The sequence below is a fragment of the Pantherophis guttatus genome, chromosome 2 (assembly GCF_059756535.1).
Source record: "Pantherophis guttatus breed Tessera chromosome 2, ASM5975653v1, whole genome shotgun sequence".
Lineage (NCBI taxonomy): Eukaryota > Metazoa > Chordata > Lepidosauria > Squamata > Colubridae > Pantherophis > Pantherophis guttatus.
The window spans coordinates 32651423-32674332 of record NC_142064.1 but is presented as its reverse complement, the minus strand read 5'-3'; the positions used below and the strand labels follow the sequence as shown (position 1 = coordinate 32674332).

General features: G+C 35.9%; 1 protein-coding gene across 10 annotated transcripts in view; it reads right to left on the bottom strand.

The window, feature by feature from the left end:
- Positions 1-22910, bottom strand: part of MAST4 (microtubule associated serine/threonine kinase family member 4) — a 199890-nt gene that overhangs the window by 6673 nt on the left and 170307 nt on the right. For all 10 annotated transcript variants that reach the window (XM_034441014.2, XM_034441015.2, XM_034441016.2 and 7 more), the window contains 11 exons: positions 22184-22316; positions 21387-21552; positions 18234-18335; positions 14948-15070; positions 13929-14044; positions 12769-12893; positions 12442-12674; positions 10569-10769; positions 9343-9572; positions 6917-7039; positions 809-945 (listed from right to left, as the gene is read on the bottom strand). In XM_034441014.2, coding sequence (XP_034296905.2) covers positions 809-945; positions 6917-7039; positions 9343-9572; positions 10569-10769; positions 12442-12674; positions 12769-12893; positions 13929-14044; positions 14948-15070; positions 18234-18335; positions 21387-21552; positions 22184-22316 — 1689 coding nt within the window. The remainder of the gene's footprint in view (positions 1-808; positions 946-6916; positions 7040-9342; positions 9573-10568; positions 10770-12441; positions 12675-12768; positions 12894-13928; positions 14045-14947; positions 15071-18233; positions 18336-21386; positions 21553-22183; positions 22317-22910) is intronic.

Here is a 22910-nt window from a genome sequence, read left to right as displayed (position 1 = left end):
CCCAATAAATCTAAAGCAATAATCCAAAAGTTAAAGCAACATTTCCTTTAGTAGTTAAAAAATTACCAATGTTTTACTTGACATTGCAGCTAGATGTTTAGGCACTTAAGTTGTAAATCAGAGATATTTGTTAAAATCTACAAACTATGAGAGATAAATTCTAATATTCTATTCTGGAAGTCTGGAATAATGCTCTGATAACAAGTGTTATGCATCTATCCATCCATCCATCCATCCATCCATCCATCCATCCATCCATCCATCCATCCATTGCCTATCTCACCTGAGTGACTCTGTGCAGTTTACAAATAGCAATAATAATAGCACTTAAAAGCTATATGCTAAACACTTTTTAAAGAAATCTTAACTAACCAAAACCTTAATTCTAAAAAACTCTTGAAAGAAAGATCCGCTATAAAACAAAAACAAAAAAGAAAAACCCCACTGCCATATTATTATCATATTATTATTACCATATTATTTACATGTAAATACAGAAAGTAAGGCTTACCACCCCACCAGCTTTCTAGCAGGTTAACCATTATAAAAAGCACAATCTTAAATTATTCTAAAGAAATGCTATGATTCTAATATTCTAATGATGATTAAACCTTTGGGGATTTTAAGAGACCTTGTAAAACATGTGTAATGAATCAACAGCCTTTGAGGCAATATTTAATGCTAGTAAGATTAAGAAAAAATGGAAATCTTGGATGAAAATACAATTGAAAAAGATACATCTAACATAAAGAAATATTTATTGCACAAATGTTACAAATTTACTCTTCATTAAGGAATCACAACTCACCTTTCCAAACTCTCCTTCTTTTTTGTTTTCTTACTCCGTCTAACCATTCGGCCTCTATAGCTATTCTTTCTAGCTGGTCCTGTTTTTATTGAGGTATTTTCAAACGGGGTAGTAGTAATTGACACTTTATTGCCACTCTGTCAAATAAGAAAACAGAATCAGACAATATGATACCACTATAAAGTCTTTATTAAAAAAGGAACAAAATAATCAGAATATGTGAACCAGAAGGAAAAAAACCCATTAGGTTGGTGTGTTCCATCACAAAACCCTAGAGGTTGATATACTATTGAGATGCTAAGATGGGGGGGGGGGGGGGAGATGTTCACTTGAACTTGGCTGATTTTTATCCTCACTACTCTTTTGTGTTTTGACCAGGTATTCCTGGATTTTTCTTTAATATCTATAGCCTGAAAAAGTTTGAGAAATCCTGTTTTCTATATCTATATAGATATAGGATTTTCTGTATCATTCTCATTACCAAATCTTAGTTTTTGTTAAGCAAAGCCATTATAAATAAGATTTTTACTATCAGCAGTATTTTTCTTGCTTTTAGCATTCCTTATGTTTCATATTACAAGTGATGTTAATTTAGAATGCCCTTGTAGCCACATGACAATGATTAGGTGCTTGGCAACTGGCTTGCACTTATAATGGTTGCAACGTGATCGCTATTTATGGCCTTTCCTGCCAGTTTTCTACAGTACAGTCGATGGGGAAGCCAACGAGAAAAGGTTGCAAGACATTCTGGTAAGTCCCCCAGCCCCTCCACCCTGTCCATCCCCCAGCGCTTCTTGGCTCACACCCCACTGTATGTTTATCTCCTGTCTACCTGTACTTATGGTCCATCATATCCTCATGCCCCAGACTTCCTGTATTTGCACCACTACTCCCAGGGCCGTTCCCCCTCCCCTGTGGCACCCCCAGATACCTTACTTGGAACTTTCATGCTTCCTAGTTAAGAACCTGTGCATCTTGGATTATGATGCCAACCAGGATTGGAATTGTTGTTGCTAACAATACGGTCATGTGGTATTGCGGATTTATAACTGCATTATTTAACGGCGGTAATCCTAGTCCCAATTGCCATCATAGTCCAAGGACTACTTGTATTACAAATCTTTTTCAAACTAACATGATTTTCAGATACAAATGGTTATTGAGCTTTGAATCTGCTATTCAAAGCAAAAATAAAATAAACAACTGCCATTTTAAATAGATATCTAAGCCCCCTAGGCATGCCTAAATATGTTTGTAATCTGTCTATAGATTATAAGTATCTTCTAGTTGCTGTTGTTTTGTAAAGCGTTTTCTGCAGATCTTTAAAAGTTAGCTGCCTGCAACAAACTGTATTTTTGGTCTCAGGGCATTAACCAGAGTCTTGGGGTGTATAAACAATAAGCCAATTTGGGATAAATTGAGTGAAAGGAATAGCAAATTAGGTATTATTAATCTGAGTATTCCCCAAAAGTAACATCACAACCACGGGAATTCTGCAGCCCAAATGGTATTACTGAAAATTCTGAAAGTTTATTACAACCTCATCCAGGTTGAGAAAGACTGAAATAAGCCATATGATCCTGTCAACAAACCATTAATGCCAGAATATATAGATTGTTTATGCAGGACAATAGATAAATAGCACATACCACACATTCTGTATAAACTTATGTATATAGCCTATAGTGCATTAGCATAATTGTGCAGTTATCTATGTACTTTTGTCATACACTTTAATCCTTCTATAAATTAAATCATGGTAAAAAAAATGCTGATGTTTTTTATAGCAAAATATTTTTAAAATGACTTTCTAAAAATTCATTTCCTAAAACTCTTTCATTGTGCCTTTCATTTCAATTTACAAAAAAGAAAACTAAATTTCTTAAAACCCTCTTCAAATGATTTGAATTCACACACTTTTGGCAATATGGAATATACAGTAATAACAAGATATGACATTTTCCTCTATTGTGAGAAAAACAATTAAAAGTGGTATCTAATCGTTATGAGAAAAAAACACGGTCTTAATGATATACTCTGAAGGCCCATTTTGTTCCATCAGTTGCCAGATTGAAACTGACAAATTATACATGGTGATTGAATTGCGGAAGACAGTTTTTCAGATAAAGCTAATTATCATTTTAAAAAAATAAAAAAGGTTTTGCTTTATAATTTCAGTCTCTCTAAAATACAAAAGCAACAGTATGCCTAGTGCATGCTTGACAGCAATATGAAGGAGACCTGAGTTCACTTGAAAAGACCAGCTGCTGGAGGCTTCCTTTAGTATATCATTACTATTTATCAGGTGTTAGCAGAAAAAATGGAAAGAGGATGAAATATAATTACACAGTTCAGAGAATACCTAATTGCAAGGAATGCTTTATTTTATATCATTGCATTTCTGCCATTTTTCTCTTCATTAACTTGGGAGTGCATCTCCACCCATCCTGCCAGGTTGCCTCCCTGGATGCCTCTTCTAGCTCTGACAGGAACATCCAAGGCCTCTGTTTTTATGACATGTAAGTGATTTTATTAACCATTTTCCACTTGATTAACCAAATGCATATGGTTCAGAATCACTACCAGGCACTCTGGACAAATAAAGGAACGCTTTAAATTATTTATAGGCCTCTTAAAGAGAGATAAATATAAATGAACATACCCAATTTAAACAAAAACCAAATTGAAAGGAATTGAAATGGGTAAAAGGGCCAATGAAGCAGGGCTGCTATTCAGCAGGTTCTGACAGGTTCTGGAGAACCGGTAGCGGAAATTTTGAGTACTTCGGAGAACCGGCAAATACCACCCCTGGCTGGCCCCAGAGTGTTGTGGGAATGGAGATTTTGCAATATCCTTCCCCCAGGAGTGGGGAGGGAATGGGGATTTTGCAGTATCCTTCCCATGCCACGGCCACCAAGCCACACCACGACCACCAAGCCACACCACGACCACCAAACTACACCCACAGAACCGGTAGTAAACATTTTTGAATTCCACCACTGCAATGAAGTCTAAATCAAAGCAGGACTTTTCTGAAACAGACTGTAGTCTCTAACCCCTATGACCCTTCCAAAGCTTACTGAATCAAAATTGTGGGGGAGATACAGAAACACAACAGCCACTTTCAGATGACTTGCTTAGCTAACTGGATCGTGATGTGTGTCATGTAAACAGGAATACCGGGTCATATGAAATCTAATCTTATTTGAGACATGTCCCAAGTCAGCATGTCATTTAAATGGCTGACTGGAAGATATTTGCTCTTCCCTTTCTTTGGTTGAAATGAAGCCTTGATAACAAGATTTATTTGGTCATCCCATCTCTGTGGTCATCTCAGTTTTCATCCTCTCCAAAGGCAGAATAGGTGTCAGTCTTGTGAGAGAGACCAGACAGAAAGCATGGCCAGATGAGTTAATATTTTATGTTAACAGTAAAAGAATCTTGCAAGTCTGAAAGTATGTTTTTGCCCTCCCATCCCCTTTTTAGCTCAAGAAACTAGTGAGGGCCCTGTGTTGACTCCCCCTGGATGCTTTCCCAGATATCTCTCTAGATGTCAGCTCGGGGGAAGATGAATCAGTTCCTGGCATGTCAGGAGCTGAGTTGATTGATGGCTCTGTGCAGCCATCTGTGAGGGATTTGGTTGAGGGTCCGGTGGGGAAAGCATGAAGCTGCAGACAGTCAGTGAGGAGGAGGAGGAATTGCCTTCTGCACTGATCCGAGAACATGTAGGGCAGAGAAAAGGCAGGAGCAGAGAAGGTCAGCCAGACTACTTGTGACGAAAAAGCCTCGCCCTTCTTGATGGGCTGCACCAGAAGCTGGCTAATTGGCATGGCAGACAGATGGACGCTGGGAACAACATGTTTGTTTCCTAGCTGTGTGTTTTCTGGTTATTGTGATTCCTGCTTCGCTTTGAACTGACACCATGCCTTGACTTGGATAGTGACTTGGACACTCTGGACTTTTCTTGCCTTGTGAACTCTTATTGTGTTGTGGATTTAAGTTTGCCTGGTGGACTTATTTTGATTGAGAAATTTTCAAATGCCTTATGGAATCTTTTGACCATTGCTCTGTGGACTAGCATTGGTCTGCTTGTGGCTGGACTTAAATGGGACAATTCTGGGGTTTCGGTGAAGGGAATTGCTGGGGAATATTAATAAACTCATTAAACCACGTGTGTGTGTGTGTGTGTGTGTGTGTGTGTGTGTGTGTGTGTGAGCGAGCAGGACAGCACAGGTCCCTTCTGAGTCACTTATCTTGCCCCCATTTCTGGTCTGGGCTAAGCTGCCTTTTGTCTGACCATTATTTTGGCAATGTCTCTTCTCCATGTCTCCCAAGGTCATGTTCATATACTATTACAATCAGGAAAAATAAAAAGGAACAAAAATGTCTTCCTGGATATGACCTGTTTCTTATGGTACTGAGCCCTCTCGCCCCACTAATTATATTTTCATTCCAGTAATAAACAAACACTTAGATAAATATGTCAGGAAGTATGGTGGCAATTGAGAGAACTGTAAACATGATTGCTAAATGACTGCTTAAGCCATCGGTTGATACAGAGAACGAAAGCAAGCCTTAAGTGAAGGAAGAGATGTGATGAGTGGTGTTATGTGATCCCAATAAGTGTATCTACAAAAAGCTTGAATGCTTCTTCACAAGCTCATCATTTAAGTCTCCCTATAAGAAAAGAATGAGATGTGAACAAAGAGACACTGTTGTAAATGACCCCTCTGGCTTCTTACTACAGTAAATGGGAAAAGAGATTGAGATAATATACTACAAAACATTACAACGCTTGGTCTTATTATTATATCTACCATCCGGAATGAGGAGGGGAAAGGGGGGGGGAAGAGTTTGGGAAGGTGCATCATCTGGTACTTTCTTAGAATATCTTATGTTCAAAGTATTTTTTTTCTCTGCTCCATTTATTCTGTACCAGTCAATAATTTCTGTATCATTATTTACTTATATATAAATCTAGGCACTCCACTTGTAAGATCTCTGAATGGTGTACAAGTGAAAAACAGGGACAAGAGAACTGAAATGAAAAGGAGGAAATATTCTAGGACTAATCTGTCTAGCTCATAAAGAAAATTCTCCGTACTACTTCCTAATGCAAAACCTGGCAAAAGAACCTGGACTTCAGAGCTTTTTTAAAGGATGGCAGAGACATGGCAATTCATATTTGGGAGTGTGGGGAGGGTGTGTGCAGGGATATTATTCCAGAAAGAGGTGTTGTGACAAAGAAGGCAGACCACCTGGCTCCTATCAGTTGACTCTACTTCAAATTAGGATCTAAAGCTTGTCTACTTTGTCAGGACTTACTGGACAGGCAGACTTTGATGCTAATTGAGCAAAACACTAAAAAAACCCCAACCCCACCTTTAATTTATATGTACCATCACATTCCAAGCCCCTTTATAATTTGCTGAAGTTTTGTAAATTCATAGTCAATGTTAATTAATTAATACTCCAACTTAATAAAATATAAGAATATGTTAACATAAATTAATTAACATTTGTCTCGGTGCTGAAATCCAAATTTTTTTCCTATCGGTTCTGTGGGCGTAGCTTAGTGGGCATGGTGTGATTTAGTGGGCATGGCTTGGTGGGCATGGCAGAGGAAGGATACTGCAAAATCTTCATTCCCACCCCACTCCAGGGGAAAGATACTGCAAAATCTCTATTCTCTCCCCACTCCTGGGGGTAGGATATTGCAAAATCTCCATTCCCAGCCCACTCTGGGGCTAGCCAGAGGTGGTATTTGCCGGTTCTCTGAATTATTCAAAATGTCCGCTACCGGTTCTCCAGAACCTGTCAGAACCTGCTGGATTTCACCCCTGAATTGTCTTCAATATATTAATTGCCAGCTATAAAGTCCTACTTCACAGAAATGTGTAAATGTCCTAGTGGATGAGTTGATGGACCAATATATATTATTGCTGTATAATTGGTTAGTGCATGTTGAATGATATACTGTAGATATATACTGAATATATATTTAAATAACAAAATGAGTAACCTATAGTAAATTCACTGATTGGGGAAAAAAAGAATGAATGATAAAACATACAGCATGAGGGACAGATTTTTGTCAGATTACTGTACCTTTAATAACAGTTCTATGACTTCAGTGTGAACAAGGCCATGCACTGGCTCTCCATTAATATGTGTAATGAGATCACCAGCCTTCAACCCAGCATGATAGGCTGGACTTCCCTCTTCAATGTTCTAGAAAGTAAAAGAAAATGTATAAGCTTAAGTATATTTGTCCTAGTTAATACAGCTGCTTTTGGATTTATCAAGAAAAAAATGCATTACTTTGTTGTTCTTCCACATGCCAATGGCACAGAGTCAATCACAAAACAGAGAGTCACACAGAGTCACAAAAACTTATTCCATCACCTTCATAATATAAACAATTCTGCTCTTTAATATCACTGGACATTAAAGATTAATTGTTAATGTTAAATTTTCTGCCTTTATGTGCCACAGTTTTCATTTCAAAATGTCTACATTCGAAACCATCACATTCTGATCTATCATGAAAGGAAAATTTGGGGAAACCAAGGGAAACACTAACCAATTGGTGACAGCACAATTGAATGTTGTAAAGTAGACAAAGTTATTTTACAAGTATATCCAAATCCAAGATTTCCTATTGGTAGTGGGGAGTTGTTTTTTCATTTAAAATTACTGTTGCATTTTTCAAGACAAGGATATCTCATTACAGCTTGGTTATTTAATGTATTTACAGATAAAGGAATGTTTGTGCAGAAATTAGAGGAATGTTGATTGGAGACATATGCATGAGTACCTTTTGATGGAGATGATGCCATGTTGTTGGCTGAGAACCTGAAAGATTTGCAGCAAATGTTAGATATACTGCATGATGCAAGAGTATGCCTCTCAAATTAATGTATCAAAGACCCAGGAAGTTATGTTTGGTAGGGAAAATGGAGTGAACTGCAAATTATATATAAATGATGAAAAGCTATAGCAAATAGATGAATTTGTGTTCTTTGATAGAATAGTTACTAAACATGGAAAAATGGATGAAGAAATTTTACGACACACACATTCTGATACAGCAGTGTATGGTGTGTTATGAGGAGTGTTTGCAAAAGGAAAGAACAATGGCTATGCATAACTTGATGCTTCTGCCTGCTTTGTTATATACAAGTGAAATTTGAAAGAAATGTAAAATGTAAGGAAATGGGTTTAAAAAGAAATGTGTGGGATAAAACAAGAAAAGATCTGGTGAAAAACAGATAGGTGAAGAATTAATGTGGATTGAATACAAAAATGAGTGGCCAATACAGATAGTCCTCGTTTAGTGATCATAATTGAGACTGGCAACTTAGTCATTAAGTGAAATGGTTGCTAAGTGAAACTGCAGTTGTCCTTATGATCTTACTTCCTTTGCTTTACAAATCTGTGAAGGTTATAAATGAAAGAATCATTCAAAAAATGACTTTTTCCATCACTGTTATAACAATTGCTAACGAGACAATCTCTAAATGAGGATTACCTGTATTAAGGAAGAATGCTGAGGTAGTTTGCTCATACAGAAAATATGAATGAAAACTGGAATCAATTGAACCAATATGTGAAGAAAAAGTGGATAGTTGAGAGAAAAAGGGAAAGAAAGTCAAAGCTGCATTGATCAGAAAAGGGGGATTCAGCAGCACAAGGCCTTGGACTTCAGATCCCCTCCCCCCCATTAGTATTGGATTCAGATAAGGGGAATTGGATTTTTTTGTTAATTAAATACTGCCATAGCAAGAAATTGAAAGACATTGTTCTTCTAGAACAAATACTAATTTTAATGCCATTTACATTTTTGGCTGAATTGATAAGTTGAGTTACTAGAAAACTAAACTTTTTTCCTGAAGATTTTTCTTTTGAATTTCATCTTGATGCAGACAAACTGAAAAGGGGACATTGACTGAAAGATTAGAGAACCCAAACTTGGAACTGGCCCACAGAAATTATGGTACCTTAATAACAAATGCAATCAACTCGAAGATTAGTAAAGAATAAACACTGCCAAGGTCTATACATTAAAACATATTCTTCTGAAACTATTTTTAATTTCAATAAGCCTAAACAAGGTAAGAATCTCTATACATTTTCCTCCTTTAAGTTCAAATATTCTATTTTAAATGGTTAGGGCTACTTTGTCTTACAGGCACTTTAGTTATATTTCCAATTCAGACTAAATCAGTGGCTCTCAAAGTGTGGTCTGGAAAATTCTGGGGTTCCCCAAAAGCTTTCTATGGGATCTATGAATATTTTAAATATTCTGAAGTTTCTCAGTTTTAATTTCTAACATAGTAAATATTGATAGATATTTGGGGTCCTCAATCATTTTTAAGACTGTAAAGAGGACCTGAAATGATTGAGCACAGCTGGATTACGTATTATACTAAGTTATAATACTTTTCCATTTATTAAACTATGCTAAATTATGTGTCTCATTTAAGCGTAACCTACAAATAAATTAATCAGGTACAAGAGATTGTAAATTTTACCCAAATAATGTGATGAACTGTGTAGATGTCGCTATCACCCACATATACTCGTATTGCTCGGATAGTGAATCCATACTTTTTGCCTGAAGTATGAATTATGACAGGCTGGTGGGGACTTGCAGGAGCAGTTGATGAGTCACGGCTTGGAGAAGAATCTCTGGAAGATGAAGGATCTGAAGATATGGAATGGGGGGACATTGGACTTCCCAAAGGCGACACCCCAAATATATCTGAAAAAAATGGTCCTCTGTTTAGGAGTATATTCAGTTTCATATATATGTTAATACACTGTTAGTGATGGTGAACCTTTTTGGCACAAAGTCCCTAAACCGGAACACACACGCACCAGAGCACCGAAAACCTGACGACCAGCTGGCCGGTGCACATGCGCATCTCGGAAACCTGATGACCAGCTGGCTGAACTGGGGTGATGGCACGTGTTCTCACAGAGAGGGCTCTGTGTGCCACTTCTGGCACGCATGCCATAGATTCGCCATAACGGCACTATGTTATCATATTTACAGCTTTGCTGTTTAAGAAGTATCTGCCACTATTCAAAACATTCCAAAATATTTCCCTTTTTTCTGGTGGGAAAAATTATCAACCTACAGGTTTATGTATTTTATACAACATTTATGGTTATGATCTTTTTGATTAAGAACTGAAGGTAGAATATGTTCCTACTCCTACAAACTATATAACAGACACATGTTTTGCAGAAGATTATTTTATGGTTAAAACGAAGTAGGGAAAACATGGGATAGATAGTTTCATTTTAACTCCTCACCAGCCAAGTCTTATAGGACTAGTGCAGTCCATAGAAATAGAGTTCTGTATTACTTTCTGTGTAACAATGTAATGTGATGAGCGTGTTTTCTTTTTTCTTTGCTCTTGTGTTGCATATGTTCACTAGATAGCTTTCAGAAAATAACTGGGCTATCCGTACTTTCATTTCTTCCATTTATCTGATTCAAGTGTGTATTTGCATTGGGAAAGGCAGCAGATGCGCTGATTTGAATAACAAGTCCAGAAGATACAAAGCAAGGTGGCTTCGAATGGACCAATTCTTAGCATTGCAAGCCACCGCCTACCTGCCTCTCTCTTCTGGATCAGATTCAGTGTATGCACCATGCAAAACCTTTAAAAAGCATGAGTCGTTTTAATACAAGATGCATTTGCTTAAAGAGAAAAAAAGGATCAATTTCATCATTATAAACAGTATTTACCTCCTGGAATCATAAGGGACAGAGCACTGGCTGAGAGAGACTTTGTAACCTTTCCAGATATTTTCTTTTTTTCTGTAGTTTCTAATCGCTGACGAGCCATATGAGATGCTTGTTCAGTAGATGGCTTTGAGAAATTATCTGTGCTGTCCACACTTTCATTTCTTCCGTTTATCTGATCCAAGTGCTCTGAAAAGCTACCGGCTGCACAAAATAAAAGAATCAACACATTAAATCAAGATTTGAGAGGAAGTCAAGCAATAACATGAGAATTTATTTTTCTGGTACAATCTCATGCAATAAAATTCTAGAACAAGCACCTGTAGAGTTATTAATCATCATTTTGGGATGAGGACCAAGCATTAATATTAGTTTCTTTGTCCTTCCTTGCACTAAACTCCCCATGTTTTCCTTATTTTAATATTTGGTGTAATTTTCCCAACCCTGTTTAAAGTTGTTGGATTAGCTTGCTGTCAGCTACAGTTTTTGAAACATAATGTAAAACATACAAAAAGTGCTTTTTCTAAAAGACAATTGGACTTTTTGTTTTCTTTATCCAAAAAGCTTCTTCAGTTCTGAAGTGAAACATTTTCAGAGGGGGAAAAAAACAAGAAAGTTCAGTTGCCTTTTGGAAAAAGCACTGTTGGGACATCCATGACCTGAATGATTGAGAATCTCCCTAAACATTTATAGCATAAAACTTTCATATGAAAGAGGGAAGATTATCAGATCAAAGCTGATTATTTCTGCATGCTCATAAAATACCATTTTATGCAAAGAGTATTGCTTGTTATTAAACAGTATAGAAAACGGAGGTGAGAAAGCAGCAATAGTAGAAACATTGGGAAAATGTGATCATCTAATGCTGGAGCTTCTCACTTTAAATTAAACTAAGCTGAGTGCAGTCAAACATGTGCCTTGGACTTTAAAAAAGTTAATATGAATTTCTCAGGAATAGGTCTTACCAGATTACTCATATACAATTTTTATTAGATAACTTTATTAACAGATTATAGGAATGCTACTGTATAGATATATCATGATTTCAGCAAAGCATTTATGCTAGTACCTTCCATGATATTTTACTCAGCAAACTAGACAAATATGGATTAGCTAACGTAACAAGTAAATATATAGCTGGCTTGAATTCTGTACTTATTAAACTATATGTACATATCTAATCAAAAGATTGTGGAGTCCTTCATGCTCTCCGAGCTTGGCTGTTTGCTGTAGACGTTTTATTAGCGTCTAAGTAACATCTTCAGTGCTAGATCAGGGCTCCAGCCTTCAGGGTAATGCCATGTCTGTAAACAATCAAGCTCAGAGAGCACCAAGGACCCCTCAGTTCAACCAGGGGCTACATTTTTTTTTCTATTAGTATCAAAGGATTGTATCTTGGTCTATTGATGCTTACAAGAGTGTTACAAATCCTTATATCTCTGAGGATGAGACCATGACCATGTCACTATGAATCACATTAGATTTTTTTTAAAGTTCTTCATTAAAAGTAGATGTTAAGGAAAGAGTGAGGAGTACAATGAACAGCAGAATATAGAAAATGTTAGTTCTTTGTTGTTTTAATAGATTTTCCTGCTGTTACAAATATGCTTTTAAAAAGTTGACGTAAGTACTGACAGAACTTTCTTCTTATATCTAAACCAAGGGGTATTTTGGGGGGCAACAAAAGGGGCAAGAAATAAAACAAATTTGTGTTCATTCCCCATATGTTGTGATATAAAGAAAATGATCCAATGTGCTCATCTGAGTGACCCATCTCACACCATTGAGCAGTTGAAAAATTCAAGATAACTTGTTATTATAGCCCACTTAATAGGTAGACCTAAGAAAAGCCATTTCTATATATTGTGCATCGTACCTGAGAGTGTAGAATTACTAATGGTGCTTGCTGGAGTTGTTACCTCTACTTCATCTTGAACAGTTTCTTCACTTACGAACACAATCTTTTCTTGAAGTTTATGAGATCCAACAGAACACAGTAATTCCTCTGAATCTCCTTCAGCTGATATAGCTAATTTTGGAAGTAGCCCTGAACTCTGGCGTTGCTTAACACTTTCAGTATCCGAAGAAACTGATGTAGATATCTGTTGCCTATATTTAAAATATCACATAATGTCAACACACACTAAATATACATAAGTTCACAAATGTTGCACAGTAATCAAATATTATTAATATTACTTACATATCAGAATATTCTGAGCTCCAGCATGAAGATTCTGAAGATGTTAGCGTCACATTTGTTGCTCCTTCTATTGTGTTCTCCTTTTCTTCAGTTTGAATAGTCCCTCGATCTATATTACTAAAAACCTGTGTGCAGGGATTGCGGATGAGGACAAAATAATGAAAGGTTAACAATTACTTGTATCAAACAGAACTTCAGAAATGTATGTAATATGCTTCAAATACTTCAAATGAAAGTGCGCACAATCTATATTTACTTTCATACAAGTAAGAAATATATCATGTCTGGATCATTCTAAGTAGCTCACTGTACAGTCAAAGTGAAATCCAGATTATTTTAGTTGTTTCTGGTTTTGGCAAAGAAAACCCCCGAAATAGGTGAGTAGTGCAAAGCTCCTGTTCCTTCATCCTTCCTCTCCTTCTTGCATGCCTGTGTACTAACTTGCCTGCTAATTTCCCCATGGCTTTCCTTTCCCTTTCCTCCCCCAACTGCAACCACCTTGAATACAAGCAGAGCATACAATGGATATAAAAAGTCTACATACCCCTATTAAAATGCCAGGTTTTTGAGGTGTAAAAAAATCAGATCAAGATAAATCACTTTAGAATTTTTGCACCTTTAACTACTAAGCTGACAATTCAATTGAAAAAAAAATGGAAATCTTTTGGAGGAAAAATAAAAAATAATATATAATAATGTTTGGACTAGAGAAACACATGTTTATATTTTTAAAATATAATAATTGAATGTTGTTGGCAAAAAGAATTTGGAAACAGGGCTGTTCCTCTGAATGAATTTACTCACAATAATTCAAGAGGGTACTATAGTAGGATATCAAGTTATTGCAATTCAATTGCAAACTCATTGTAAACTTTACTTTAAACCCTCCTCCTCAACAGCTTCATTCAGTATAAGAAAAATGCACTTCATGGTAATCATATTGGCATCCTACTGATTCCTTGAGCTGCTGGGAACAGAATTTTATTGTCCTGTGAGGGCACAGGTGGCTACTGAGGATGAGAAATGGCATGTGTGCCATGAGTTGTTCACCCATATTAACATACCGAACCCTTATATTTATATGCAACATTATTTTGTAATCATTTATAATTACATTTTTGTATTATGTATATTTGCATGCACAATATTTAAATACTAACTTTTGAAAATCGATGTGAACATGAAGAAAACTGCCTTATCTCCAAATTAAAGTCCTCATCATTTGTATCCTCTTCTTCTTCTTCTGTCTCCATATGATGATACTTCTCAGAACGAGCTATAAAACAACATGGATGGATGGATGGATGAGAGATAGATGAGAGAGAGAGATGAGAGACAGAGCAGAGAGACAGATACATGTATTATTTATATACACACACTGATATATATATATGTATACACACACACACACACACACTGTGTTTCCCTGAAAATAAGACTGAGTCTTATTTTCTTTTGGACCCCAAAATAAGCAGCAGGGCTTATTTTTAGGGTGTGTCTTATTTTTTTCCCATGTACAGGAGGTCCACCTGCTTGTTCATGGTGGGGCAGGAGGCTGCGTGGCATACCAGTGCTGCCACCATGAGGCAGGGGGAGGGGGTGGAGCTGCACTGGCTTACCTAAGAGCCCCCTGCAGCCAGTCTATCCACACCCCAACACCTGCCTCGCCTTGCAAGGCACCAACACACTGCGGCCGCAAGCAGAAAAAGTGGGCTGGCAGCCACGTGGGTCGCTGCTGCACATGGCTGTTGGTCCTGCCACCACGAGCAGGTGTCAGGGAGTGGATGGCTTGGCTGCGGAGGCCCTCAGGTAAGCCAGTGCGCATGTGGCAGCTCTACCACCACCTCGCCTCGCCAACACACAAGCAACCAGACGGAATGGGAGGCCGGCCGACCATTCAGGTTCTTAAGTAGGGCTTATTTTGGGTGCAGGGCTTACATTAGGAACATACGTAAAAATCATGCTAGAGCTTATTTTCGAGAATACACACACACACACACACACACACACACACACACACACAAAATAATAATAAAAATTACCATGACTCAAAAATTAATTAAATGAGTTTTACTCAAAAATCCCTAGATGTAAACAAAAATACATTTCAAAATCAACTACTACAGCCATAAAACTTAATATATGGATATTTGGTATATCTCTATCGAAGTAGACATACTGTCAAAGTAGCTTGTGTCATCTTCAGATTCCAGCTGAGGAATGAATTCTGCTTTCTGTCTCAGCAAACTATTCCAATCTAAGTTTTGAAAGAACTGATGTTGTTTCACTTCATAAGTACCACCTGGGGGAGCAAGAGAAAACTGTTGCAGATTATATATACAAATAAATTTTTTATACGTTTGAAAAGTGTAACCTTCCAAATGTACACATAATGATTAGAAGGCCTGGAGGTTTATCATGCCACTAATATTCATAACTAATAAGAAATATTTACATTTGGAAAAAGGACACCAAGGAAAGTACAATATGCCCATTAACTATTAGTGCATTTTTAAGTTATTAAGCAATAATTCTATATTAGACCCAAAACTCAAGACATAATATTAAAAAAGAAAGCTTATTTATAAATCAGCTGAAAGCAAATCAGCTGAAAGCAAATACTTATTAAAACACTGGATTCCTTGTTTTTAAAAATATTTTTAAAGGTTCTGCTTGCATTTTTTGCCCAAATTTTGTTTTCCCACAATATTCAAATTTGATAGGTAAACAATCTATGTCAGCATGAAAAGCATTTGGCAGTGTACTGTTGGATTGTATATAACATTAATTTTATTTATTTGTGATTTTCAGGTATACAGTAATTTCTCAGAGTAGTCTAAATATTTATAGAAAGTAAATATTTTTTCACTGACGTTTTATCATTTGCAAACAATTCTACATTCATGGTTAATGAAACAGAGTTTGAAGCATAAGAAATTCCATCTTCCACTGAAAACAAATGACACCTCCCTCCTCTTCCATTACTTCCAGCTGCAGCAAACTACAATTCCCAGAATTCCAAAGCAGCATTGTCAATAATGAATGATTGTTGTTGCTACTGTAGCTTAGGCAGAAACAAAGTGATACACACTTACTAATTATGGATTATACACTGTAGAAATTTTCAGCCCATTTACTCACAGTAGCAGTGTAACTTGGCTTGGAAAGCATGAATGTTAAACTAAACTGACATTATCAATTATAAAAGAAAAAAAGAAAAGAAAAATCTGCAAACCTGATTGCTCCTATAAATATCATTGCTCAAGCTATTCTTAAGAGTTAGACATCAACGTATGAAAGTTTATATGACAATAACTTTGAGTCATACGTGACTATGACATTAGAAACATGTTTCTAATATGCAAAATATTGTTATACCTTTTAATTATTTTAAAAATTATCTAAAGAGATAATGATTGTGATACTGTTGAAAAATAGTTCTTGCATATTAATTAAAATGCTGAATGGAAAGAGAATTAAGACTTTTTATTCTGCATGGAACAGCAGTAGATTTTTAAAAATACAGAAAAATGTGGAAAAGGTAAAATCAAATCTATTCTGAGTTACTAATTTCAACATCAACATAAATACTTTTTTATATTTGAAAAATCTGGAGTAATCTTCCTTACTTAGAGCAGAATCTATTATAAGAGATTAATACATAAAGAATTTAACTAAAATATATTTTAGTGTCATGCTTTACACTGATTACCTATGAGAAAGCCCTTTAAGTTTCTGAGTTCATTCCAATCAAACCAAGTTACATTTTTTCCCCAGTAGGGATAATATTTGCTTAAAAATTCTAACTGTGACTTTAGGCTCTTTTCACTCAAAATTATCCAACTTTTACTATAAGAACAAGTTAATCTGTGATACAGTAACTTTTTAAAATTAAGACCTATTAATTTACATTGCATCTTTCTTTGCTTATACTGTGTTCTTTTTTGTTTTTGTTATAAAATTAATAAAATACAATGCAATACAACACAGACTATGTTAAAGAAGTATAAAAGAAAGATTTGCTTGTCTTCTTTTTATTGAAGGGGAGATAGAAATTGTAGAAATTCTTTAAATTTGGTATGTAGGCTAGGTTTTAAGGACAACTTTATATCTTTAGCAGAATTCCCTGTGGCCTGCAGGATCATACTTTGAGAGAAAGCTAGCATGGTCTGAGATGACCAAAATAAACATTTAATTATAAGATAAATATATTTCTATTTTTTAATCCAATGTTGGATGGTTCTGTAATCATCTGAGAAGAGTATATATAATAAATAAATAATAATTGTAGTGAAAAAAGAATTTCCAAAATAAGTCAATATATACTTACCTAAAAAATTAAATAGAATTACCACAAGTGGGGGAAAAAGCAGTGAGAGTTGAAGTGACTTCTGACTTCTGTCATTGATTTTGCTTGTGGGAAGTGGCAGGGAGTATTTGGAAATCATATGATCGTGGAGATGGTGCAACAGCCACAACCTTTTGCAAATAAAGCTGGTCTGAACATAGTAGAAATTTCAATTCCACAGGTATAATGGGTTCTGGATTTTTTTAACCTATTTTTAAAGTTAGTGGATTGTAGGTACTTTGATTCAAAACTGCTGCAGTATAATGTATTGTTTGGGCTAATTTGAAGGTTTAAATAGACAAACAGATAAACAAAATGAGATTTTTAATAGTCTACAACTTGAGTCCCCAACTGTAGTGAAGATTTTAAGTATTAGGAGGGGGAGGGGGAAATAATTGGTGTACTGCTTCAAAACATGTGTGAGTAATTTTATGATTGAAGAAATCCCATCAAAATTTTGGGGTTCTAATTGTCATGGCAAACATGATAGTTTTTTAAAAGTGTAGTTGTGAAGTACTATTATCTAGATAACCATTACAGTTTCTCTGCAAGTCTCTCAGGCATTAATAAATTCTGAATCATCTACAACAGGGCAGTCAAACTTGCGGCCCACGGGCCAGATGCATCACACATTGACCACGCCCGGTTTAGCAAATGGGAAAAAGTCACGATACGTCACGTGATGATGCTGTGACAATGTGAGTTTGACACCCCTACTTTACAATCTTTACCATGATGGCAAATTGTTTAGCTAGTGAGCACCAGCATTTATTGAACTACTGGGGCCGGGGGGGGGGAGATAGGAGGAAGAAGGAGTATTAGATAAGTTTGTGGCCTTCAGCTGTTTGTAAAATCAATAAAGGCAAGATACAAATAAATAAACAAGCAAATACATAAATAGTAAGAATAGATTAGAAAATGAGAAGAATTTAGAAGGTGTGGTTTGATTAAATGCCAGTTATTGTTTAAATTAGCAAAACAAAGAGAACCAGGAAATATGTTTTTAAACTACAGGTATTTAGAGACAGGTATTTATCAAGTAGAAACAAAAAAACCAAACACACAGCAGACAAAGAGATAACACTTCCAGCATGCAGTAAAATAAAAATTTTCTAACCTGTTCCTAATCTCTCCAAGGGGTTTTGTCTCAGAAGCAAAGCAATCAAATCTTGGGCATCTGGAGGGGGTGCTTCATCCTTTTCAGGCCAGTTGATCTCATCTAAGAGGGGAAAAAAATACCATTTGTAAATCTGTTTTTTTTTTAATGTTGTAGGCATACTATATGGACAAATCAAGGCAGCTTAATTTTCAGTTCATAGTTATTATTCCTTTATAGATTTTAAGCCCATAAAATGTTTGAAACACTTTTGTATTGTCTAATGTTACTAGTTTATTGTACTACTATTGTAGAATATAATATACTATGCATACACCCAAGAGTTCGAGCACATAAATAAATAAAAGCTTATTTTGAAGTTTGCTGGTTTTCAGTTTTTAAAATGCCATTTAAATTTGGTTTGAAAAATATGAATATGTGTTGATACCCTCAGGGATCAAAGCTAAAACATTTGTTACATGTACTAATTAAACATTTCATACAGCTTTGCACCATACCAGAAACAGTATTTATTACTTGTATTATGAACAGCTAGTATATTTATAAAAAACTCATTAACAGTAGGCATACCATATATTTCCTTCACTTTTATTAAAAATATGCCAGATTTTTTTTTAAAAAAACCCTTTTTAAAAACACAATTGCAATTTTTTCCTTTACCATTAACACGTCCTTTTATTAATAGACATTAACAGCATATTTTGTAAAATATATTGGGAAATGAGTAAACATAGATTGTTTAACATAAAACAACAGGTATCTATTTCTATGCATCTGGAAAACATGAAAGAACACCAACTAGAATTGTGATGGATGTGGTTCAATTAGCATTTAGTTTTGCCACAAGCTGCAAAACAATACTTTGGTTCAGCCTGCAGGTTACAATCTAAAAGGTTATGGAATTTTAAATGAAAGAAGAACAGCTGCTACAGAAATAACATTATACTGTAACAGCCACCAGTGAAATCATTAACAATCTGTGAACTGCATTTGAATTCTTCGTTTCCCCATTATTTATTATTTTGGAAACAATTGTTTTAGGTTTTTATTACACCTCTTCTAATTTATTGCATTACGCTATTAGGCATTCTCCATTTTATGCAAATTAAGTCAATGTGAACTTTTTAAAGTATAGATAATATTTAAGGTTTGACTAGACTATGGTACTTTGAATCATTAATCTACATAGTTTCTTTCTGTTTAAACCGCCAGTTGTTGATTTTATGGCTTTCTCCTCTCCTTTCAAAATATATATATAGTCACTCATTTCTATAATGTAATTGCTCTGTATATGACTAACGATATCTTAACTTTTAATTGCTTTATGATCTTATTCTTCTCTGGCAGCTCTGTAGCAAATTATTTTTCCTTTTCCATTCCTTTCCCTGGTTCTTTCATCGCAATTGCTCTATACTGGGAACATGCAGACAGAAATTGTTCTAAATGTGTATTTAATGCATAGTCACAACTTTACTAGTATTTGTTAATGTAATTGTGATTGTTGTTATTGTAATTACTGAAAAGCAAACACATTTACTCAAATGACTTTAGAGCTGGGATGTGTGTCAAGAGAAAAGGTTCTTCCAGCAGTGAAAACTTTAACACTTTACAGAATGGGAAAGCATGGAAGTGATTCAAATTATATAAAAAAAAAATTAAGCACTCTGGAAATAATATATAATAATATTTCTTAGTGAATTTATTCTATTTTTTCTGAAGTTTCAATTTACAGACTTATCATTCTTGCCTGATGGGTGAGATGGAGATTAGTTATTTATTTTATTTATTTATTTATTGTTAAATTTGTATACCGCCCTTCTCCCTGAGGACTCAGGGCGGTGAACAGCCAAGTAAAAACATAAACTACAAACATTAAAATACAATTAAAATATATATATAAACTTGGCCCCATGATTAAAAACAATAACAAACAATTAAAAACATTTTAAAAAATGTTAGGCCAGCCCGGCTTGCTGGAAAAAGAAGGTTTTAAGGGCACGGCGGAAGGCACCGAGGTCTTGGATTCTCCTTATCTCTGGGGGCAGCTGATTCCAGAGGGTAGGTGCCCCCACAGAGAAGGCCCTCCCCCTGGGGGTCATCAGCCTAGTTTGGCTGATGGCACCCCGAGAAGGCCCTCTCTGTGGGAGCGCACAGGTCAATGGGAGGCCGTCGGTAGCAGCAGGCGGTCTCGAAGATAACTAGGTCCTATGCCATGTAGCGCTTTAAAGATGATAACCAACACCTTGAAGTGCACCCGGAAGACCACTGGGAGCCAGTGCAGCTCACGCAGGAGAGGTGTTGTATGGGAGCGCCATGCGGCTCCCGTGACTACCCGCGCAGTCGCATTCTGGACCAGTTGGAGCCTCTGGGTGCTCTTCAAGGGGAGCCCCATGTAGAGACCGTTGCAGTAGTCCAGGCGAGAGGTGACAAGGGCATGAGTGACTGTGCACAGGGAATTCCGATCAAGAAAGAGCTGCAACTGGCGAATCAGGCGAACCTGACAGAAGGTCCGCCTGGCTACAGCCGTCAGATGTTCCTCCAAGGACAGCTGCGTATCCAGGAGGATTCCCAGATTGCGCGCCCTCTCCGCGGGGGCCAAAGACTTGCCCCCGATAGTCAGTGATGGGGTCAACTGACTATATCGGGATGCCGGGAACCACAGCCACTCAGTCTTGGAAGGGTTGAGCTTGAGCCTGTTCCTCCCCATCCAATAGTTATAGATAACTAATACAGTATTATAGGCTTTCATAAATAATAAAACCTTGATTGAGGAATTAAAACTGGTCAGGGAGTGTCACAGTCACACTCAAACCCAAAGATGACATGTTGAAATCTAATCAATTTCAGTTTTTTATTTGCCTATGCCTAGTAGAATCTTGCCAGACTATAGGCAATCATCTAACTTAATAGATATCTTTTGGAAGATTTTAAAGTGTGGCTACTCTGAACTTTTTCCTACTTCCCCATCCAGTTCAAGGCTATGCAGGCTTCTGGTTTGGGTCCCTAATTGGAATGTGCTGCGTCCTCCCTGAAGCCACAGTGCCACAATTCCCCTACCCCATCCTCCAGCTGCACTTCCCATCACAGGTAGTAATCGCTAAAGAAAAGTGTATAATGATATAAGGAAAATCACTTCTGTCTTGTGATAATTACCACTGATAACTTGTCCAAATAGCTCTTCTGGTGTATCTCCAAAGAATGGCACACACCCAACAAGAAACTCATAAAGGATAATTCCCATGGACCACCAGTCCACTGGCTTGCCATAACCTTGCCTTAGAATCACTTCTGGAGCGATATATTCTGGTGTACCACAAACCTAAATAAGGAAACAGTAAAAAAGAAAACTGTAAACTTTAATGTCTATCACATTAAATAATTTCAAGTTTTCTTTTCCTTTTTTAATTTTAAGAAAACATGTTAAGATTTCACATTTTTCTAATAAAATTTTCCAATTTAACTTGTGAGTAAAAGAATATTTCACAGATACTGTCTGCCAACTTGAAATAATAATATATTATACATATATTTATACAGATTATGTTTGGATTATTCTTATTTTAAATTGAAAACTTGAACAGTTTTACCTTAAGTAAGTCTTAAGAGTGAACAGATTGTGGGTAAATGGTAATGAGGCATGCTTAAAGGGAAATGGGCCATAGCTAGGATTTTTAGCATCCTTGATTGTACAATGCATCATGAGTTCCACAAGTACTCTGCTGAGACTCTGAATTCTTTATAAAAACAACGTTCAATTTGTCTCTTTCACAACCTCACTTGCCTTCAATTAGACCATTCATCTTACTAATAGACCATAGTGGTGAAAAACCAAATCTGAAACAATCTGCAGTGCAAAAATAAAGAAAACTCTTCTACAGGAATTTGCAATACTATTATAGAAATTAAAACTAATTTGCTAAACTTTTGGAAAGAAAACAAACATTGCTTACCTGTTTATCCAGAAATTCTCTAGCATCCTTCTCAATATGACCCTCATAAAGATTGGTAGTCATACTCATGAGCCCAACCTTAGACAGCCCAAAATCCGTTAACTTTATATGTCCCATGGATGTTACTAGTAAACTGCAAAAGAGAATAACAATAAGTAATTATTAGCAACTTCATTACTGTTGTAACAGAAAAGTGTTTTTCAAATCACCACTTAATATTAAGTCTTTATTATAATCACATCCTATCTACAAGAATGTTAGAATTACTATGACACTTGAAATGTGGTTTTTCATAGTGTATGTTTAATTTTGAAAACAAAGTGCTACTAGCTTAGTGAGATCCATCAAATCACAAGATAGTATTAAGGGATAATGGGAGGAGACTTTGACACTTTAAAAAAATAAAGTTATCAATCTGTAAACTGTGTCAGATTTTTAAAAGAAAGTCCATTTAAATTATTCACTCTTAAATATCAAACTTCATAACACCTAATTTATAATGCATTGGTATACTCAATTCAAATTTTGAAAATGGAAATTATAAAATATTTATCAATGAACACATTATGAACATAAATATCTTGAGTATATGTACTAATATTCATCATAATTATAAATGTATTTCATAAATCATCCTTTATATAATTAAAAAATATTGCAATAATATTGTGAATTCTGAATTTATATAACAAGAATAAGATAAACATTTGCTTCTTGCTTCGTATTA